General features: G+C 37.9%; 1 protein-coding gene across 9 annotated transcripts in view; it reads left to right on the forward strand.

Annotated features, from left to right (window-relative positions):
* AGFG1 (ArfGAP with FG repeats 1) overlaps window positions 1-14733 on the forward strand; it is a 36532-nt gene that overhangs the window by 13821 nt on the left and 7978 nt on the right. For 5 of the 9 annotated variants that reach the window (XM_062638929.1, XM_062638923.1, XM_062638924.1 and 2 more), the window contains exons 3-7: window positions 5427-5542; window positions 6067-6229; window positions 7250-7406; window positions 13126-13242; window positions 13888-13959. In XM_062638929.1, the coding sequence (XP_062494913.1) occupies window positions 5427-5542; window positions 6067-6229; window positions 7250-7406; window positions 13126-13242; window positions 13888-13959 (625 nt within the window). The remainder of the gene's footprint in view (window positions 1-5426; window positions 5543-6066; window positions 6230-7249; window positions 7407-13125; window positions 13243-13887; window positions 13960-14733) is intronic. The other 4 variants (XM_062638927.1, XM_062638930.1, XM_062638931.1 and 1 more) reach the window with 2 other exon arrangements.

Here is a 14733-nt window from a genome sequence, read left to right on the forward strand (position 1 = left end):
TGTGTAATCTTCCTGCAATGGTATGTCTGAATCTAAACAAGAAGTGCTGTAGGTCTGACGGTGTGCTTTGTCTAGTTGAAATGCAGCTTCTACCAGCAGCAGTACTTGTCCTGTCATAGCTTTTCCTTGCCATGCTGCCTTAACTGCACATAAGAGAAGGCAGCTTCATGAGCACAAACTTATTTTTGCTGGCCGAACTGAATTCCTATTACTCCTAACGAGCACAACTATGCTAAGAGAAGTTTCTAAAGTGTGGTGGCTCAATGTGTTGTGCAGGCAGAAAGTCTTTGTTGCTCCCTTATCTGCCTTCCCACACACACTGGAGGATGTGTATCAGTGACATAGTTATGACAAAGTGGTTATGGTAGTGTGGATTGTTTGAAATATGTAGCACTGGAATAGAAATAACTGAAATCTCAGATTATCTCAGCCTTTCTCCAAAATTTGATGGATACTGCTGTTTTGAGGGTTTGCTTTGTTGGTTTTTTTTTTTGGTTTTGTTTCGTTTTTTTTTCTTTTGTAGCAGCTTTTTAATGTGCCTGTCCTTCCCCACCTTCCCAGCTCTGTAAAAACACACAACCCCCTCACCCCAAAACATGACAACAAAACTAGGAGCAAAACCAAAAGCAAAATTCTTGTGGAAACAGGTATGTTTATGTTCCTCTTAGCCCTTGAGCCCTGCTTGGAACTCCTGAAAGCATGAAATGTTACTAGGAGGCTGGGTTTTAAACCAGAAGCCTTTCTGGTTTAACTTAATCTTGCAGAGTACTGGATGTGCATTGAATGGGATGACTTCTTTATTCCTTTCTGTCAAAGCTAGAAAGTAGTGTAGAAAACAACTTCTCTCAAATAGAATAGCTGTTGAGTGCAGATGCGGGGAACCCAAAGGTATGAAGAGAAATATAAAGACTTCATTATAACATACGACATGTGCTTGGCCCAGTTTTTCCTTTCAGTGATATAGTTAAGTTATGGCAACTCGCAGTTTTTGCTTTGCTTCCTCCTGGGTTTTTATCCAGGTCAGGGTGAGTAGGTTGAAGCTGGTTGTGATTCTCTTTCCCTCTTTGCTTCATGCTGTACTTACTGATCTAATTCTGAACTTCCTGGTATGTAGTTGCCAAATATCTAATGACATCCCTTGCAGCATTAGAGATTGTTGGCAGAGAACAGGTACTGTTCTTCCCAAACCAGTTGTAAAAGTATTCTCATGAACTTTTAAATTTAATGAAGATAACTACCAAGTCTTGTTTTCTACTTCTTATTACCTGTCAAGATAACGCTTTACTTTGTTTTGTTACTACTTTGTGTAGTAGAGGCAAGCAAAACTTCAGTCTTGCTTCTGTCAACCCTTCAACACAAGTAGACTTTCAAATGCTGCATACACTTAATTATTACAACTTCAATGCTGCCTTTTTTTTTCTTTTTCCTTGCTGCATTGGTGAACCAGTGGGACATGGACTAATTATACTTTTCAGGGACAGTGGACAATGGTTATGGATTGTTGGATATGTTCCACTGTTTCTAGGGGTTTCCACATAACTTGAATGTTTACTCTTGGCTTCAGCTTGTCAGGCTCTTCTCCTCCAAGCAGAGCATTCTGTTTAATAAAGCTTTGATTATCAAAAGGAGGAGCATAGCAAGACTCTTGGTGAATAACAAAGCTTTTGAGCGGAGGCTTACTTTTGCTGCTGTTGCAAAAAGAATAATATTGGTATTAAACAGCTGAACTGGAATATGATATCACCAGAAACGGTGTGATGTAGAAGGATTTTGGAAAGCCATAGAATTTTTGGGCACAGTAACTTAACAGTAATGTTGTATAACTTTGTGGTGAGTTGAGATGCTTCTTCACGTGTTACCTGTAAAAGCAAAGGAATAAGTAATTCTGTCAAAATGGAGTTTAAGATGCATCGTGAAACTTGGGCAGTAGCCCATATTGAAATAGAGAAATGTTTTGAAATGTGCTCTTTGGGATAGCAATTCAAATTTCTCAAAACATATTGTTCTGAATTTTTCCTTGAAAATTGCTTCCTTGGCTGTTTGGTGGTGTTTTGTTTTTTTTGTTTGTTTGTGTGTTTGTTTTGTGTGTGGTGTTTTTTCCTTCTCTCGAATAGTAAGTTTGTATCGAAACAGAAGAGAACTTTGACCATGAAGAATGGTAATTTAAAGCTCAGATTTGTGCAGATTTGTATATCCTTTACTGCCTTTTTGCACCTTTTTTCCCCATGTCCTGCAAGAAGTGACTGAGCTAGAGTCAGCACATGCTGCGAATAACTCTGCTAATTTGTTCAGGTGTCATGTCTAGCCAGCTGTCAGGCAAGACAGAACATAGAACTGAAGTTCAAACCATTCTAATTGTAACAAAAAAAAAACCGAACCCCAAATAACAAAAAAATAAAACAACCCAAAACCAAAACAGCAAAAACCCTACCAACCAACCACATTGTGGAAATGTAGAAAAATCAATCTTTCTAGTATCTCAAGCACTTTCAAATTCAGATAGTGGATGTAAAAGCTGTGATTAGTGAGGAGTAATCAGGGTACCCAAGATGTAAATGCTGAATGATCATTCCCCACCATAACTCAACAGCAAGTTATATGGCATAAATATCCTTGATCTTTATAATAAGAGTAACTTTTAAATAGCTTAGAAATAAAAATGACAATGGCCTCATCAGTAAAAAATACATTTTTCACAGCAGCCTTTTCCTTGCCCACGACACAGTACTGTTAGCAACTTTTAAGATTAAACTAAAGGTAACTATTTAAAAAAAAAACTTATGGCGATGCAAGTTCTGACAATAATATTTCTTAGTTTAATTTCCAGTTTTAATTTCATCCTGTGGTAGTGCACATCACACTGCCGTTTACTTTTTTGTAGGTAGCTGAAAATTGTGTGTTATGACTCACTTGAAGCATAATCAGTGAAGTATTGTGGATCCCTGTCAAGTCAGATGATGGTAACAAAAGTAGAGCATACAGGTCACCAGCAAATAAGGAAAGACAAGGGGCCTTTTATTGTGTTCTGAATGCTTGCTTGGAATGGTTGCTGATGTTCAAAGCATTGTGTGGTTCATCACACAGAAATAGACAAAACTGCCTTTTTAGTAGTTTCTTGTGTGATTCTAAAACTTCATAAAATTCGTCTTTCTAAAAGAACTTGTCTGTATTTAAGACTTCTGAGAAACTACTTTCTTGAAGAACTCTTGAGGTAAAGAAACTTATGTGAAATTTAATTTGCATTTCTGGTGTGGTAAATATTTTAACTTGTATTTGCATAGTTACTGCTGTCAAACTCTGTTAAATTGTCAACTTCTTGATCAAGAGTGTGTTACTAAGCCTAGGTTCTTTTGCTTGTTAGTTGTGTATTGTGTGTTGGCCATTAGTAGTAATGTTCTTTCTGCTACAAGTAACAGAGAATCAGTAACGAGTGCCTGACAGGTTTAATTAAATAAATTATAATAGTAACTTAAGGCATATTTCAGTTGGTGCTGCTTTTGTGTTTAGAAGAAATCTGTTGTTCCAGGAAACGCTTTTGGAAGCATGCTTTCTGAAGGTTGGCAAAAATTGCAGTGCAATGCAGCCTTTATTAAGCTTGCTTCATTTTAAACCAACAGTGTGTCTGGGACAGCATAGTCCTCCTTCATATCTGTTTGCATATTCACAGAACTGTTATCTGCTATAGCTGGTAATGATCTCAATTCACACAGGGCCTTGTCTCATTTCTCCTCGAAATGGTCTCTAGTGGTCAGGAAGGCTTGAGACTGTTTGACATGGAGATGTGTTTGTTGTGGTTTTTTTTTGACTGTGGTTCCACTCTGAATACTTAGGCCCTCCAGGGCGAAGATGAAGCAGAAAACTGGGAGAGGGAAAAAGGTGAAAAGCATTTCATTTCGCCTGTTACCATACTGCAAATAATGATTTTAAATTTGCTAACTCAAATCAGTCTATTGAAGTTAAACCTTTTATGGAGTACAGTTGCTGAATGAATGTTAAATAGCTGAGCTTATTTGAAGTAGGAACTACTGATCTTATTTTTAAATGAGTGTCTAATTCACAAATTTAGGGCTATCATTTGGTCATTAGTTAGGTCTGCTTCCCATTGTTATCTCTATCCAGTAGACGACAATAAGGACTGTGTAGTGTTGGAAATGCAGGCGTTCAAGACATCAGGTATGAAATATCTACTTAGGCTGTCTAAATCTTTCTAATCCTGAGCAATCTTTGAACCTGACCTATAAGTTTTGTCATGTCTGACAGCTACTGCTCTAGAAGATGCTAATTTGCTGCAATTTTGGTGAAGTTAGCTAGCTTGGTAAAGAAGAAGACAACTGGGGAAGATGTAGTGGCAGTATCACAGCTTCTGCCTTGATTTGCTAACTTCCAGGGCTGTCAGCTTTTGCAGCTCTTGCTTGTTAGAGAATGCCTCATCTGAAGGTCATGAGGGACCATGCTGAAAACCTGACACTGTTGCAGCAATAGAGGGCAATGTTTGTAGGAAGCATGTGGAGAGGAATGATGAGGACTGTTTCAGAAAGGGTGTGGGAAGAAGGGGTATGCATCATAAAAGCAAAGTTTTCTTGACTCAGCTTCTCTGAAAGAAACCTGTTCTAAAACAGTAGTCTTATTTTAGAGGGTAGCTGATGTTTGCTGTATCATTTGGGTGCATACTCAGGTAACTTTCAGAGTAGTCTTAAGTGCTTAAAGAAAACATTTGAAATGCGACAATTCCCGTGTCTTAATTTTGAGAAGTCACCTTTCCTCTTGTTTTGCTCAAGAATTGAAGCTGAGCAGACTGAGAATTTTGCAACTGGCTCAGCTTTTGCTTACTTACAACTACGTTTAGAAAATTAAAGCAGAGCAAAAGTACTTTCCCTTTCTGTCAGCCTTAGTAAATTAAATGCAGTTTCTATGGTATAGTATACATCATGGTAAGAAAGGCTGCTTTAAAAACAATGTTCCTATACTCAAATAGTAATAAGTATAAATACTGATCCTTTGGGAGCTACTATATGGGGCTTAGGGCATATGGAATCTGTTGAAATAGTTTAAATCCTGGAGTACAGGTAAGGGAATGTATAGCATTAGGTGAAGGAGAAGAGTCTTAAATATCATAAGCAGAAATCGAGTGCTTTGCCCCTTCATGAATGCCTGATACAAATATTTTGTAAAAGCAGTATTTGGGGGTGAAATTTTATGCTAGGAGTTGCTTGCCTGGCTGTGACAGATGGTCTTTCAACTTTAAGTATTTAGACCAGTACATGGTGCACCACTTGGTTGTTAAAGCAGCTCAGTCTGTAACAAAAAATATGCAGCCGTGCAGTTTTTAATGATGTATTAACAATGGTAAACCTAAATAGGCTTTAATTTATTTTTCTTTGATTAATCTGTGGTTGTGTTATTTTCTTGTTGTTTGTTTTTATAAGGTGTGCAAACAGATTTGGCTAGGCCTATTCGATGATAGATCATCAGCAATTCCAGACTTCAGGGATCCACAGAAAGTAAAGGAATTTCTACAGGAAAAATATGAAAAGAAAAGATGGTAAGATAGATTTACAATTATAAATGTTGCCTGTATAGCAAGAAGTGAAGGTGGACAGTTATCCTTGTATTTTTGAGTGTGCTTTCCTTCTTGTGTGCTCTTTGCATAGCTGTCTAAAGTAAAATGATTTCTGGACTTTATTCAGAGCTTCTACAGTAAGCAGAAAAAAGTACAGCAGTTTCTTGGTGTGTAGCATGTGTTGGCGGTACAGAAATGGCTTAAGGGGATGTGAACAACAGGGTAAAGTAAAGAATTTTGCAGGCTTTTATTAGGGGTGGAAGACACCTGGCTTGTATTAAATAAGTGCTACAAAATATTGATGACTTGGAATTCTAGTCCATTTTAAAAAGATCTGGCATAATTAAATAATGGGTATTTTGTAGGCTACTGCTAATACTTGTTTTGGAGTCAGTGGTTAATATAGCAGAGCTTAGATATACCAGTTCCCATGCTTTAGTCTTATCAGTGTTAAGCAGAACTTTTCATGTTAAACTTGTAAAAACCATTGCTCTTTTTGAATGTAGGTATGTTCCTCCAGAGCAAGCAAAGGTGGTGGCATCAGTGCATGCATCCATATCGGGGTCTTCTGCTAGTAGTACAAGCAGCACACCTGAGGTGAAGCCACTCAAATCTCTCTTGGGAGAAGCTGCACCTGCACTGCACTTAAACAAGGGCACACCTAGCCAAGTGAGTAATGGCAGCTGAAAAGCACAGAACTGTTAAGCAGTCCTTTTTCTCTTTTAGTGGCAGAATTCTCGCAATTGTAACTGTTACCTAATGATATGATGACTAAAGACAGCTTTATGCATTCTGTTGAACTGTTTGCAGATCAGGTTCTAAATTAAGCTTGTTTCTATTGGCCAAATTGATTTATTTTTTTTAAGAATGGCTATTTGCAGAAAGCATAATTTTCTAGTGTGATTGACAAGTTTAATTATCGTAGACTTTTACTTAAATATCTCTGAAGTTTGAAGCTAATGTGATATATTTTCATATTTGTTTTTTTTTAATTTGAAAACAGTAGAATGCCTGATACTCTTAACCATGAGATTAGTAGTGAATATGTGGGTGAAAAGTGTGATGTTTGTCATTATTTCCTGTGCATTTTGTAACTGTGTTGAGTGGCTTTGGGGGAGTGTCTGTATGTTGTTATGTAAAGCCAAGCAACATAGTGTTTGGCTTTACATATGTTTTGGAGGGAAAACAGTTTTGCTTGAAAATCTCTTTTACCTTTAGGGTAACAGACAATTCTTGAATGGACCTCTTTAGAAATCAGCAGCTTGCAGCCTTGCTATGAAGTCCTTCATTTTTCTCTCCCTACACTGAATTCTAAGGATTTTTTTCAGAATGCAGTGAATAACTATATTCCCTTGTAAAATTAAGTTTTATTGCTTGTATTTGTGCAGTATTTGCAGTTTCAAATACATAATTTTGAAGCTGCTTGTATGCTGCTACTTTATTCTTCTAGGCCCTATTAATCCATGGGAATCTGCTGCAAAGTTCCTTTAAAAGCTACTGTAGAAGCATAAATAGATTGTCTCCCTTATATTGTGGGAGGAGGATCTGTGCGGTACACAGCATCTTAAACTTCAGGAATAAATGGCTTGTTAAAGGAATATGCTTACTCCATCCTTCTAGTATTTTGCAAAAATCAGTATGGTAAAATATCAGCTTTTTTGTATTAGCTAATCAAAAACTTGTTTGTAGTCTCCTGTTGTAGCTCGATCTCAAGGACAGCAGCAACAAGAAAAGAAACAATTTGACCTCCTCAGTGACCTTGGCTCGGATATCTTTGCTGCTGCTGCTCCCCAGTCAACTGCTACAGCAAATTTTGCTAATTTTGCACACTTCAACAGTCATACAGGTAAGAATTCTGAGCAGTGCATCCCTTTTAAATGTATAAAATGTAGTTTTAATTTTTGATTAGTTCAGTCTAAAATTCCTGAGGTGTATAATTTCTGTGCTTTGCGAATGTTGTATTGCACAAGATTTTCCTTTAGATCTTTATAGACAGGTTGAAGATTTAAAGGCTGATAATCCTGTTTTGTTAAGTGGGAGTTGCTGAAGCTGTTTTCTATATGTACAATTGCACTGTTTCTGCCTACTACTAGAACTTAAGATTCTTTGTGGGAGAGAGAGTGAGAGATGAGTAACAGAATGTAGGGAGAAGCTGGTATTAGATCTCCAATTTTGTTTCTGAAAATTATTAGTAAAAGTATTCATGGAAAGACTGCTGATACAGAGGCTTTAAAGGGAGTTCACATTGACAATTTCTTAAAAGCAAAACAAAGGCTTTCCTCAGTTTAAAGGATAACCTCCTCTTTTGTTTGTGTCTATTTGAAAACCAAATACTACCCATCTGGGTAGCATTCTGCAGTTTCAAGAAGAATAAACAAGTTTTGGGCACATGTATTGACTGAGAATGGGAGTAGTCCTTGTATTCTTAAAGAATGACTTCAGTAAAATATATTGAGCCCTCAGGCTTTATTTTTAGCCAAAGATCTTGAGCCATAGAAGTCTGTCCTAAAGAAAAAGTTGATTCTGCGGTCACTGAAGTATGTTGTTGCTAACTTGCATTGTAATTGTGGGAAAGTAACTTTGCCTGCATTGCCTGAATGAGCTTTTCTTCTGAGAGAAACCGATGCTGCTGAGCCAACAAGAGTGGGAGATATTTCTTGTAAATCAATCCTGAAATTATTAACAGTTGAGATGAGTTGTAATGGAGGGGTCTTAAGGCACACCTGAAGAACTGAGCAAAGTATCAAGGATTTCTCAAAGTTACCTTTTAAAAAAGTGGAATAACTGGCTGAATTCAGTATACAGGATAAGAATTGCAACTGCAGTGTAATTTGTAAAATCCTTAAAATTAGTATTTCATGTTAATCATCTTTTTGGAGGTATGTTTAACTGGGACAACTTTCAGTGACTGGCTAGTGTTACTAAAGAGGCTGCAGATACTTAGTTTTTTCTAATGACTTTTTCTTTCCAAACTAATTGCTCAATGATTTTTATATTTATATACACTTAATTACTTTTTGTGGGTTTCAGGAGATGAAAATTCCATTAAAACAGTATTTCAGTACTTTGTTCCAAATCTACCTGGGTAATTTTTAAAGAGATTAAAAGCAATATAAACGCTTCTGTATAATCTTATGACAGATGATGTTAATTTCAATTTGAAATAAGTGATGAACAATCAAAATTGAGAGGAATACTCAACTTTACTGACTAGTTTTCTGTTTCAGTAATTAACCATTTTGCTCATTCCCATGACTCTCTTCCATAAGTTTTAGAACCCAAACCAGTTTTAGGGCTGGTAAATCAATTTCTGAAAGACAGTAATCTAATTCTGAGCATGCGTTAATGGAATGTGTACTGCAGTTTATCCTAGGGTGTTTTCTGATTTGCTGGGGTAAAACATTTGTGAGGGTTGTTCTGTGTGTGCTACCACGCGGTAATGTCAACTGAAACTAATAATGAAATGTTACAGACTCTTCTCTTTGGAACAGAAGGAGGGTTGATCAGTCTGCCAGCTTTGGCAAAAATGGGTTTTAAAGGCTCATTTAAGGAGCTTATAAGCATGTAATTTTTGTTAGTAATCACATGCTACATCAGAGAATGAAAGAACTTGCACTTAGCCTGGCACGGCTTTCTTGTTTTATGGCTCCGTGTTCTTGTTTTAGGGCTTGTTGACAGGGAATGGACTTCTGTCTTTCCCTTCATGTACACTATGGAGTAACTAAAAAAATCATTAAAGAGCACCAGCAAATTTAAGGTCTTCCTGTAAAAGTTACTGTTTCTGCAATTAAGACATATGTTCCTTTTTTTTTTTTCTGCCTGTTTCCCTGCCCCACCTCAGACTTTTCTAATGTACTGAGCTGTCTCAGGACACTGTTCCATGTTGAAATGAAAACCTGCTGACCTTCTCTTTACTGTCTGTATTTAATTAATGAGGTTTCATAACTACTGCAAAATTATGAGATTTTGAAGATGATGGTAGATAATTGTTCTCTATGATAAAAATTGTTATAAAAATGTGATAAAAACAAGATAAAAATTTTTGGCATGTAAACTTTCTATAAGCTAATGGAATATTTGCACGAAAGATTTAAGAGGCATAGTGACACAACATAACTCTATCATTGGTATAAAGGAAGGGGCTTTACCCAGAAGAAAGAACAGGAGTATGACATAGTTTCAGTTCTGTAATTTAATATATATGGACTTTATTTAGGTTGGTTTTGCAATGTTTCATGCCTTTCTTCCATCCTAGTGCAAACCTTGCAGAGGAAACTATGCAAAGATTGTAGAGGCAGCGTGCATTGCAATTACTGGTGCTGTCATACTTGAGCTAGCTTTAACCAGCTAGCTCTTGTACAGCCTCAGTGATCTGCAGTCACAACAGCAGTTGTAAATGTATGCCACTCTGCAATCTGCTGCAGTTCCTTAACTTGCTTGTGGTGGTTCTTGTGTTTCTGCATGGAGAACTGAATTTTGGAATTGCCAATCTACATGTTGTTCAGGTACAGGAAAGTACAGATCTTACCTGGTCTTTACCTTTATGCCACTTTTACATAGGTTTAAACTTTACAGCATAACATAAAGCAAGATTAATATCTTTACAGCTCTACTGTTTCAACTCTACTTTGTGTCAGCTGATGCAATAAAATTCTTAAAAGTAGCCTGTAATGTAATACATTCCAGTTCTTAAACTAGACCCAAAAGATACTTAAGATTCTTGACATAGTATTCTGTTCATGTGAGTGGTTAAAAGGAAAAAAAAATTGTAAATTCTAGGGGCAACCTATATTTGCTTAATCTTTATTTGGTTAACCAGTCTCAGTAGCCCTTATCCAATTGATGTATCAGGATGAAAACATCACCTTGATTTTAAAACAAGGTGCAGTAATCTATTCCTTTTAAAAAGCTACTGGTTGAAAGTTAAAAAAAGTAACTGTGGAATTTGGAGTCTAAGTGTTTGAAATACAGACAGTATAATTGAAACTTTTTTTCCTCTGTGTCAAGTTTTTCTCTGAGCACACTTTAAAGGTGAATATTTTTGGACAGAACTTGCACAAGACCCCTTCCCTTCCCTTCCCTTCCCTTCCCTTCCCTTCCCTTCCCTTCCCTTCCCTTCCCTTCCCTTCCCTTCCCTTCCCTTCCCTTCCCTTCCCTTCCCTTCCCTTCCCTTCCCTTCCCTTCCCTTCCCTTCCCTTCCCTTCCCTTCCCTTCCCTTCCCTTCCCTTCCCTTCCCTTCCCTTCCCTCCCTTCCCTTCCCTTCCCTTCCCTTCCCTTCCCTTCCCTTCCCTTCCCTTCCCTTCCCTTCCCTTCCCTTCCCTTCCCTTCCCTTCCCTTCCCTTCCCTTCCCTTCCCTTCCCTTCCCTTCCCTCAGACTTCACTTGAGGAAAATTACTTAATTTATTGTCAATTAATAATAGAGTAGGATAGTGAAAAATACAACTGAAAAAGGTGGTTTATGCTGCCTTTCCAGGCTCAATTTCACTTCTGACTCTGCTGCCTTCTCCTGCTGAGGGAGGTGAGGAATGAGGGTTGCAGTCAGTCTATAACATCTCATCTGTACCATTTTTATCTCCTCATGCTGTTTCCCTGCTCCATTGTGGGGTCCCTTCCCCCCCAGTGGGAAACAGTCACACACTTCTCCAATGTGGACCCTTCCTGTGGGCTACTGTTCTACAGAACTGCTCCAGCATGGTTCGTTTCCATTGGGTACAGTCCTTCAGGCATGGACTGCTCCAGGGTGGGCTCCCCACAGGATCACAGCTCCTGCCAGAAATCCTGCTGCTGTGTGGGATCCACTGCATTAGCCACAGCTTCTGCCAAGAGCCTGCTCCAGCATAAGCTTTCCACAGGCTCCAACTTCTTACAGGCCATCTCTGCCTTCTCTAGTGTGGGGTCCTCCCTGTGCTGCAGGTGGATATCTACTCCATATGCATGAACCCCCATGGACTGCAGGGGACAGCCTGCCTCACCATGGGCTCCAGGGGAATCTCTGCTCTGGGGCCTGGAGTACCTCCTCCCCTCCTTCACTGACCTTTGTGTCTGCAGTTTTGTTTCTCTCACATTTTTCTCACTCCTCTCTCACTGCTGCCACACAGTGGTTTTTATACTTTCCTAAATATGCTGTCACAGAGGTGCCATCAGTATTGCTGATGGGCTCAGCTTTGGGCAGCAACAGGCTTGTTTTGGAGCCAGCTGAAACTGTCAGAAGTGGGGGAAGCTTCTGATCAGTTCTCACAGGGGCCATCCCTGCAACTCCCTGCTACCAAAGCTATGCCATGTAAACCCAATGTGCGTGCACACTTCTAGTAAAAAGTGGTATCGAGTCGGCCATCACCCTTGCTCCCTGTATCCGCTGTGAAGGGAAATAGTTGCATTTTCATTTATATTTGCAGCATTGAGAAATAACAGTAATCTGTATAAAAATGTCCTTTTAGCTTATAAATCTGTAGTACAGATTTTTTTTTAATAGAAATTAAGTGAAATAATCTTTTTATTAGCATTATCTGGCTTTTTCCTAATAGTACTCAAATGATCAGCATAATTTCTTGGTTCTGTATATGCTTAATGTGCAAGATCTGTCCAGAATAAACAAATCTTGACCCCAAGATAGGACATTTTACTATCTGTTACTCTAGAAGGTGTTTTGTAGGCTTCCTTTATGTAGTAATTGAAGTTACTTATATATAAGGGTTTGGTTTGCCTCTGATTAAAACCAGTTTTTTTTTCCTTACTCCTTGCTAATAAGAGAATTTCAGACTTTCTGTGGGGCTTATCAGTTAGGCATGCAATTACTATTGAATCTATAGATGTTGAATGTCCAGCTGTTTGAAATTAGATGGCTGTTCACTTTTATTTTCTTCTATAGTAAGGCATGAAAGGTAGGCAAAACTTGAAATTCTGTATCCACCAAACCTGAAATTTTGTGGATACACTCTCATGAATGCTGTCTTAACAGTGGTATTGATTTTTCCACATTTCTGTACTGTTTTTTAAAAACTGAATTTTCCAGTGAAATGAATTTTATAAACATAGCCAAGACTATTCAAGTGGTGCCAAACTAAATTCACCCAAGGAAGAAGCACTTTGTGTAAGAGGAATTCAAATTGTCAGTATGTCGTAAGAATTTGTTCTAATTTTTATACACAAATAAATGTTCAGTGAGTCCACAAATTCTAGTTTTATAAACTAGAACGATACCTTTTGGGGGTTTTACAGGTGTACATCTGGTATTTTGTACTTCTAGGCTATTTTTCCCTGACCAGCCACCACTGCAAACACTAGGGTTAAGCTGAAATGGACTCTTGGATCATGCAGTTGTGAATAGTAGCATGTGTGAGAAGTAGCATTAACTGGTACAGCTGTGTGAAGGTGATTTGTGAAAACTTGTTCAAAGACCACATTCAATTGTTGAATACCATGTATAATTTTTTTTCATGTAAAAAAAATTGCAAGGTAGGACGTAACCCTTGGAGGCTGTCATGACCATGAATTCAGTTGATACATCTGTTCTTGTGTTTATTTCCCATATCCATTAACATGTTTTGTTCCTTTGCAATTTACAGCGCAGAACTCTGCAAATGCAGGTTTTGCAAACTTTGATGCATTTGGACAGTCTAATGGCTCGAGTAATTTTGGAGGTTTCCCCACAGCAAGGCAGTCTTTTCAGCCCCAAAATACAGGTAGAACTCCTAGCACTTTTGATTAATACTTAATTGAAATAATCCTTACCTTTATGTTGGAAGGTACTTAAGTTTTCTTGCATCTGCCTGCTTTAATATAATCAAGCAATCTGAAGCTCTGGGGAAACTCAAAATGAATTCCTTCTATTTGGTGTTGATTTTTATTTCCCCCACCCACCCACCTACCCAATGCTGCGCAGAAGTCTGATTTATGGCACTATGTGTTTGTTAGCTCTACATCTGAAATAACTACGGAAAGACTAAACCACACTGCTTCTGATAAATATTAAATTGACCATCTTGTAAGAGAAGTGTTTCAGTGGACCCAAAAGCACATCACAGTACCGAAAAAAGTGTGTACCTATGTGTATGTATAACATATGCGCACACTTCAGTATGCCTGGCTTCATGTGTAGAGCCTATTGCTAAGATTCATTTTGCTTTCCTTTAATTTGATCATGCTTTAGAACTTCTGCTTGAGCTTACGTTTGCTGTTTGTCTAGATCTTTGGCTGACTGACTTTCTTTTCCTTTTTTTTTTTTTTGTTCCTTCTTTTGAGTGTGGTGTTGTTTTAAACTTTTTTTAAAATTTTCTTTCTCCCTCCTTATGTTAACTTTAACCCACACACAATTTCTGGCTCTCCAGCGTTCAGAACGCTTTCATCTAGCTGCAGTTTTGGTGAATTTACTTCAGCTTTTCCTCTCCAGGCTGTACACAGTAAGTTCCACGCAGTGGAAAACTCAGCTTGCTTCATTTTGTGCCATTGTAGTATAGCATTTTCATTCTTACTGTTGCATATGTTTTAACTTGTTGATTATGCTATTAAAATTGTGTGTTCTGCAGTATGAGTGGAATCCTCAGCCAACTGTTATAAAATGTGATACACATAATGGAACACCTTACTGAAACTTATGTGACCTGTCCAGATCAAATTGTCTGGACACTGAAGAGATGGAAGTTCATAGTTTAAAGTTTGAACTGAAGTTCAGCTGTGTGGACCTAAATCAGATTTTTAAAATTAATTTATGCATCTGATGTTAGTGGGGACTTGGTATAAAAAGAGCTGTGTTGTGTCTTCCCCCTCATCTCTTCCCAAACTCTCTAATCCTTGGCATGAAATCATACTACTTCTGGACTTCTAGGCACTGTTTTTTTTTGCTTAGAATGATGACTGACATCTGAAATGGTTAAACATTGTACTAGGAAGTAAATGCAAATAGTAGGTATTCATTAAATGTATGTCAGGAAAATGAAGCTTCTGCATTTTGAATATTAAGCATTCAAGCAAATGCACTTTTTTTTCCTTTAACGAAATACTATTGTTGAAATTACTTTTAACAGCTAACAGCATATAGTTTTTCCAGATCAAATTATGACTGATATAAGCTGTCTGGGCCTATTTTGTCCCCGATCTGCAGACTGAAAAACAGAAAAAAAAATTCTGATGATCCGATGTAACTTTGAAGGAAATGGGCAGGGGTTATACAGGTG

Source organism: Pezoporus occidentalis, unplaced genomic scaffold (assembly GCF_034315485.1).
Source record: "Pezoporus occidentalis ecotype Australia unplaced genomic scaffold, CSIRO_AGI_Poc_V1 ctg59, whole genome shotgun sequence".
In the NCBI taxonomy this organism is placed as follows: Eukaryota; Metazoa; Chordata; class Aves; order Psittaciformes; family Psittacidae; genus Pezoporus; species Pezoporus occidentalis.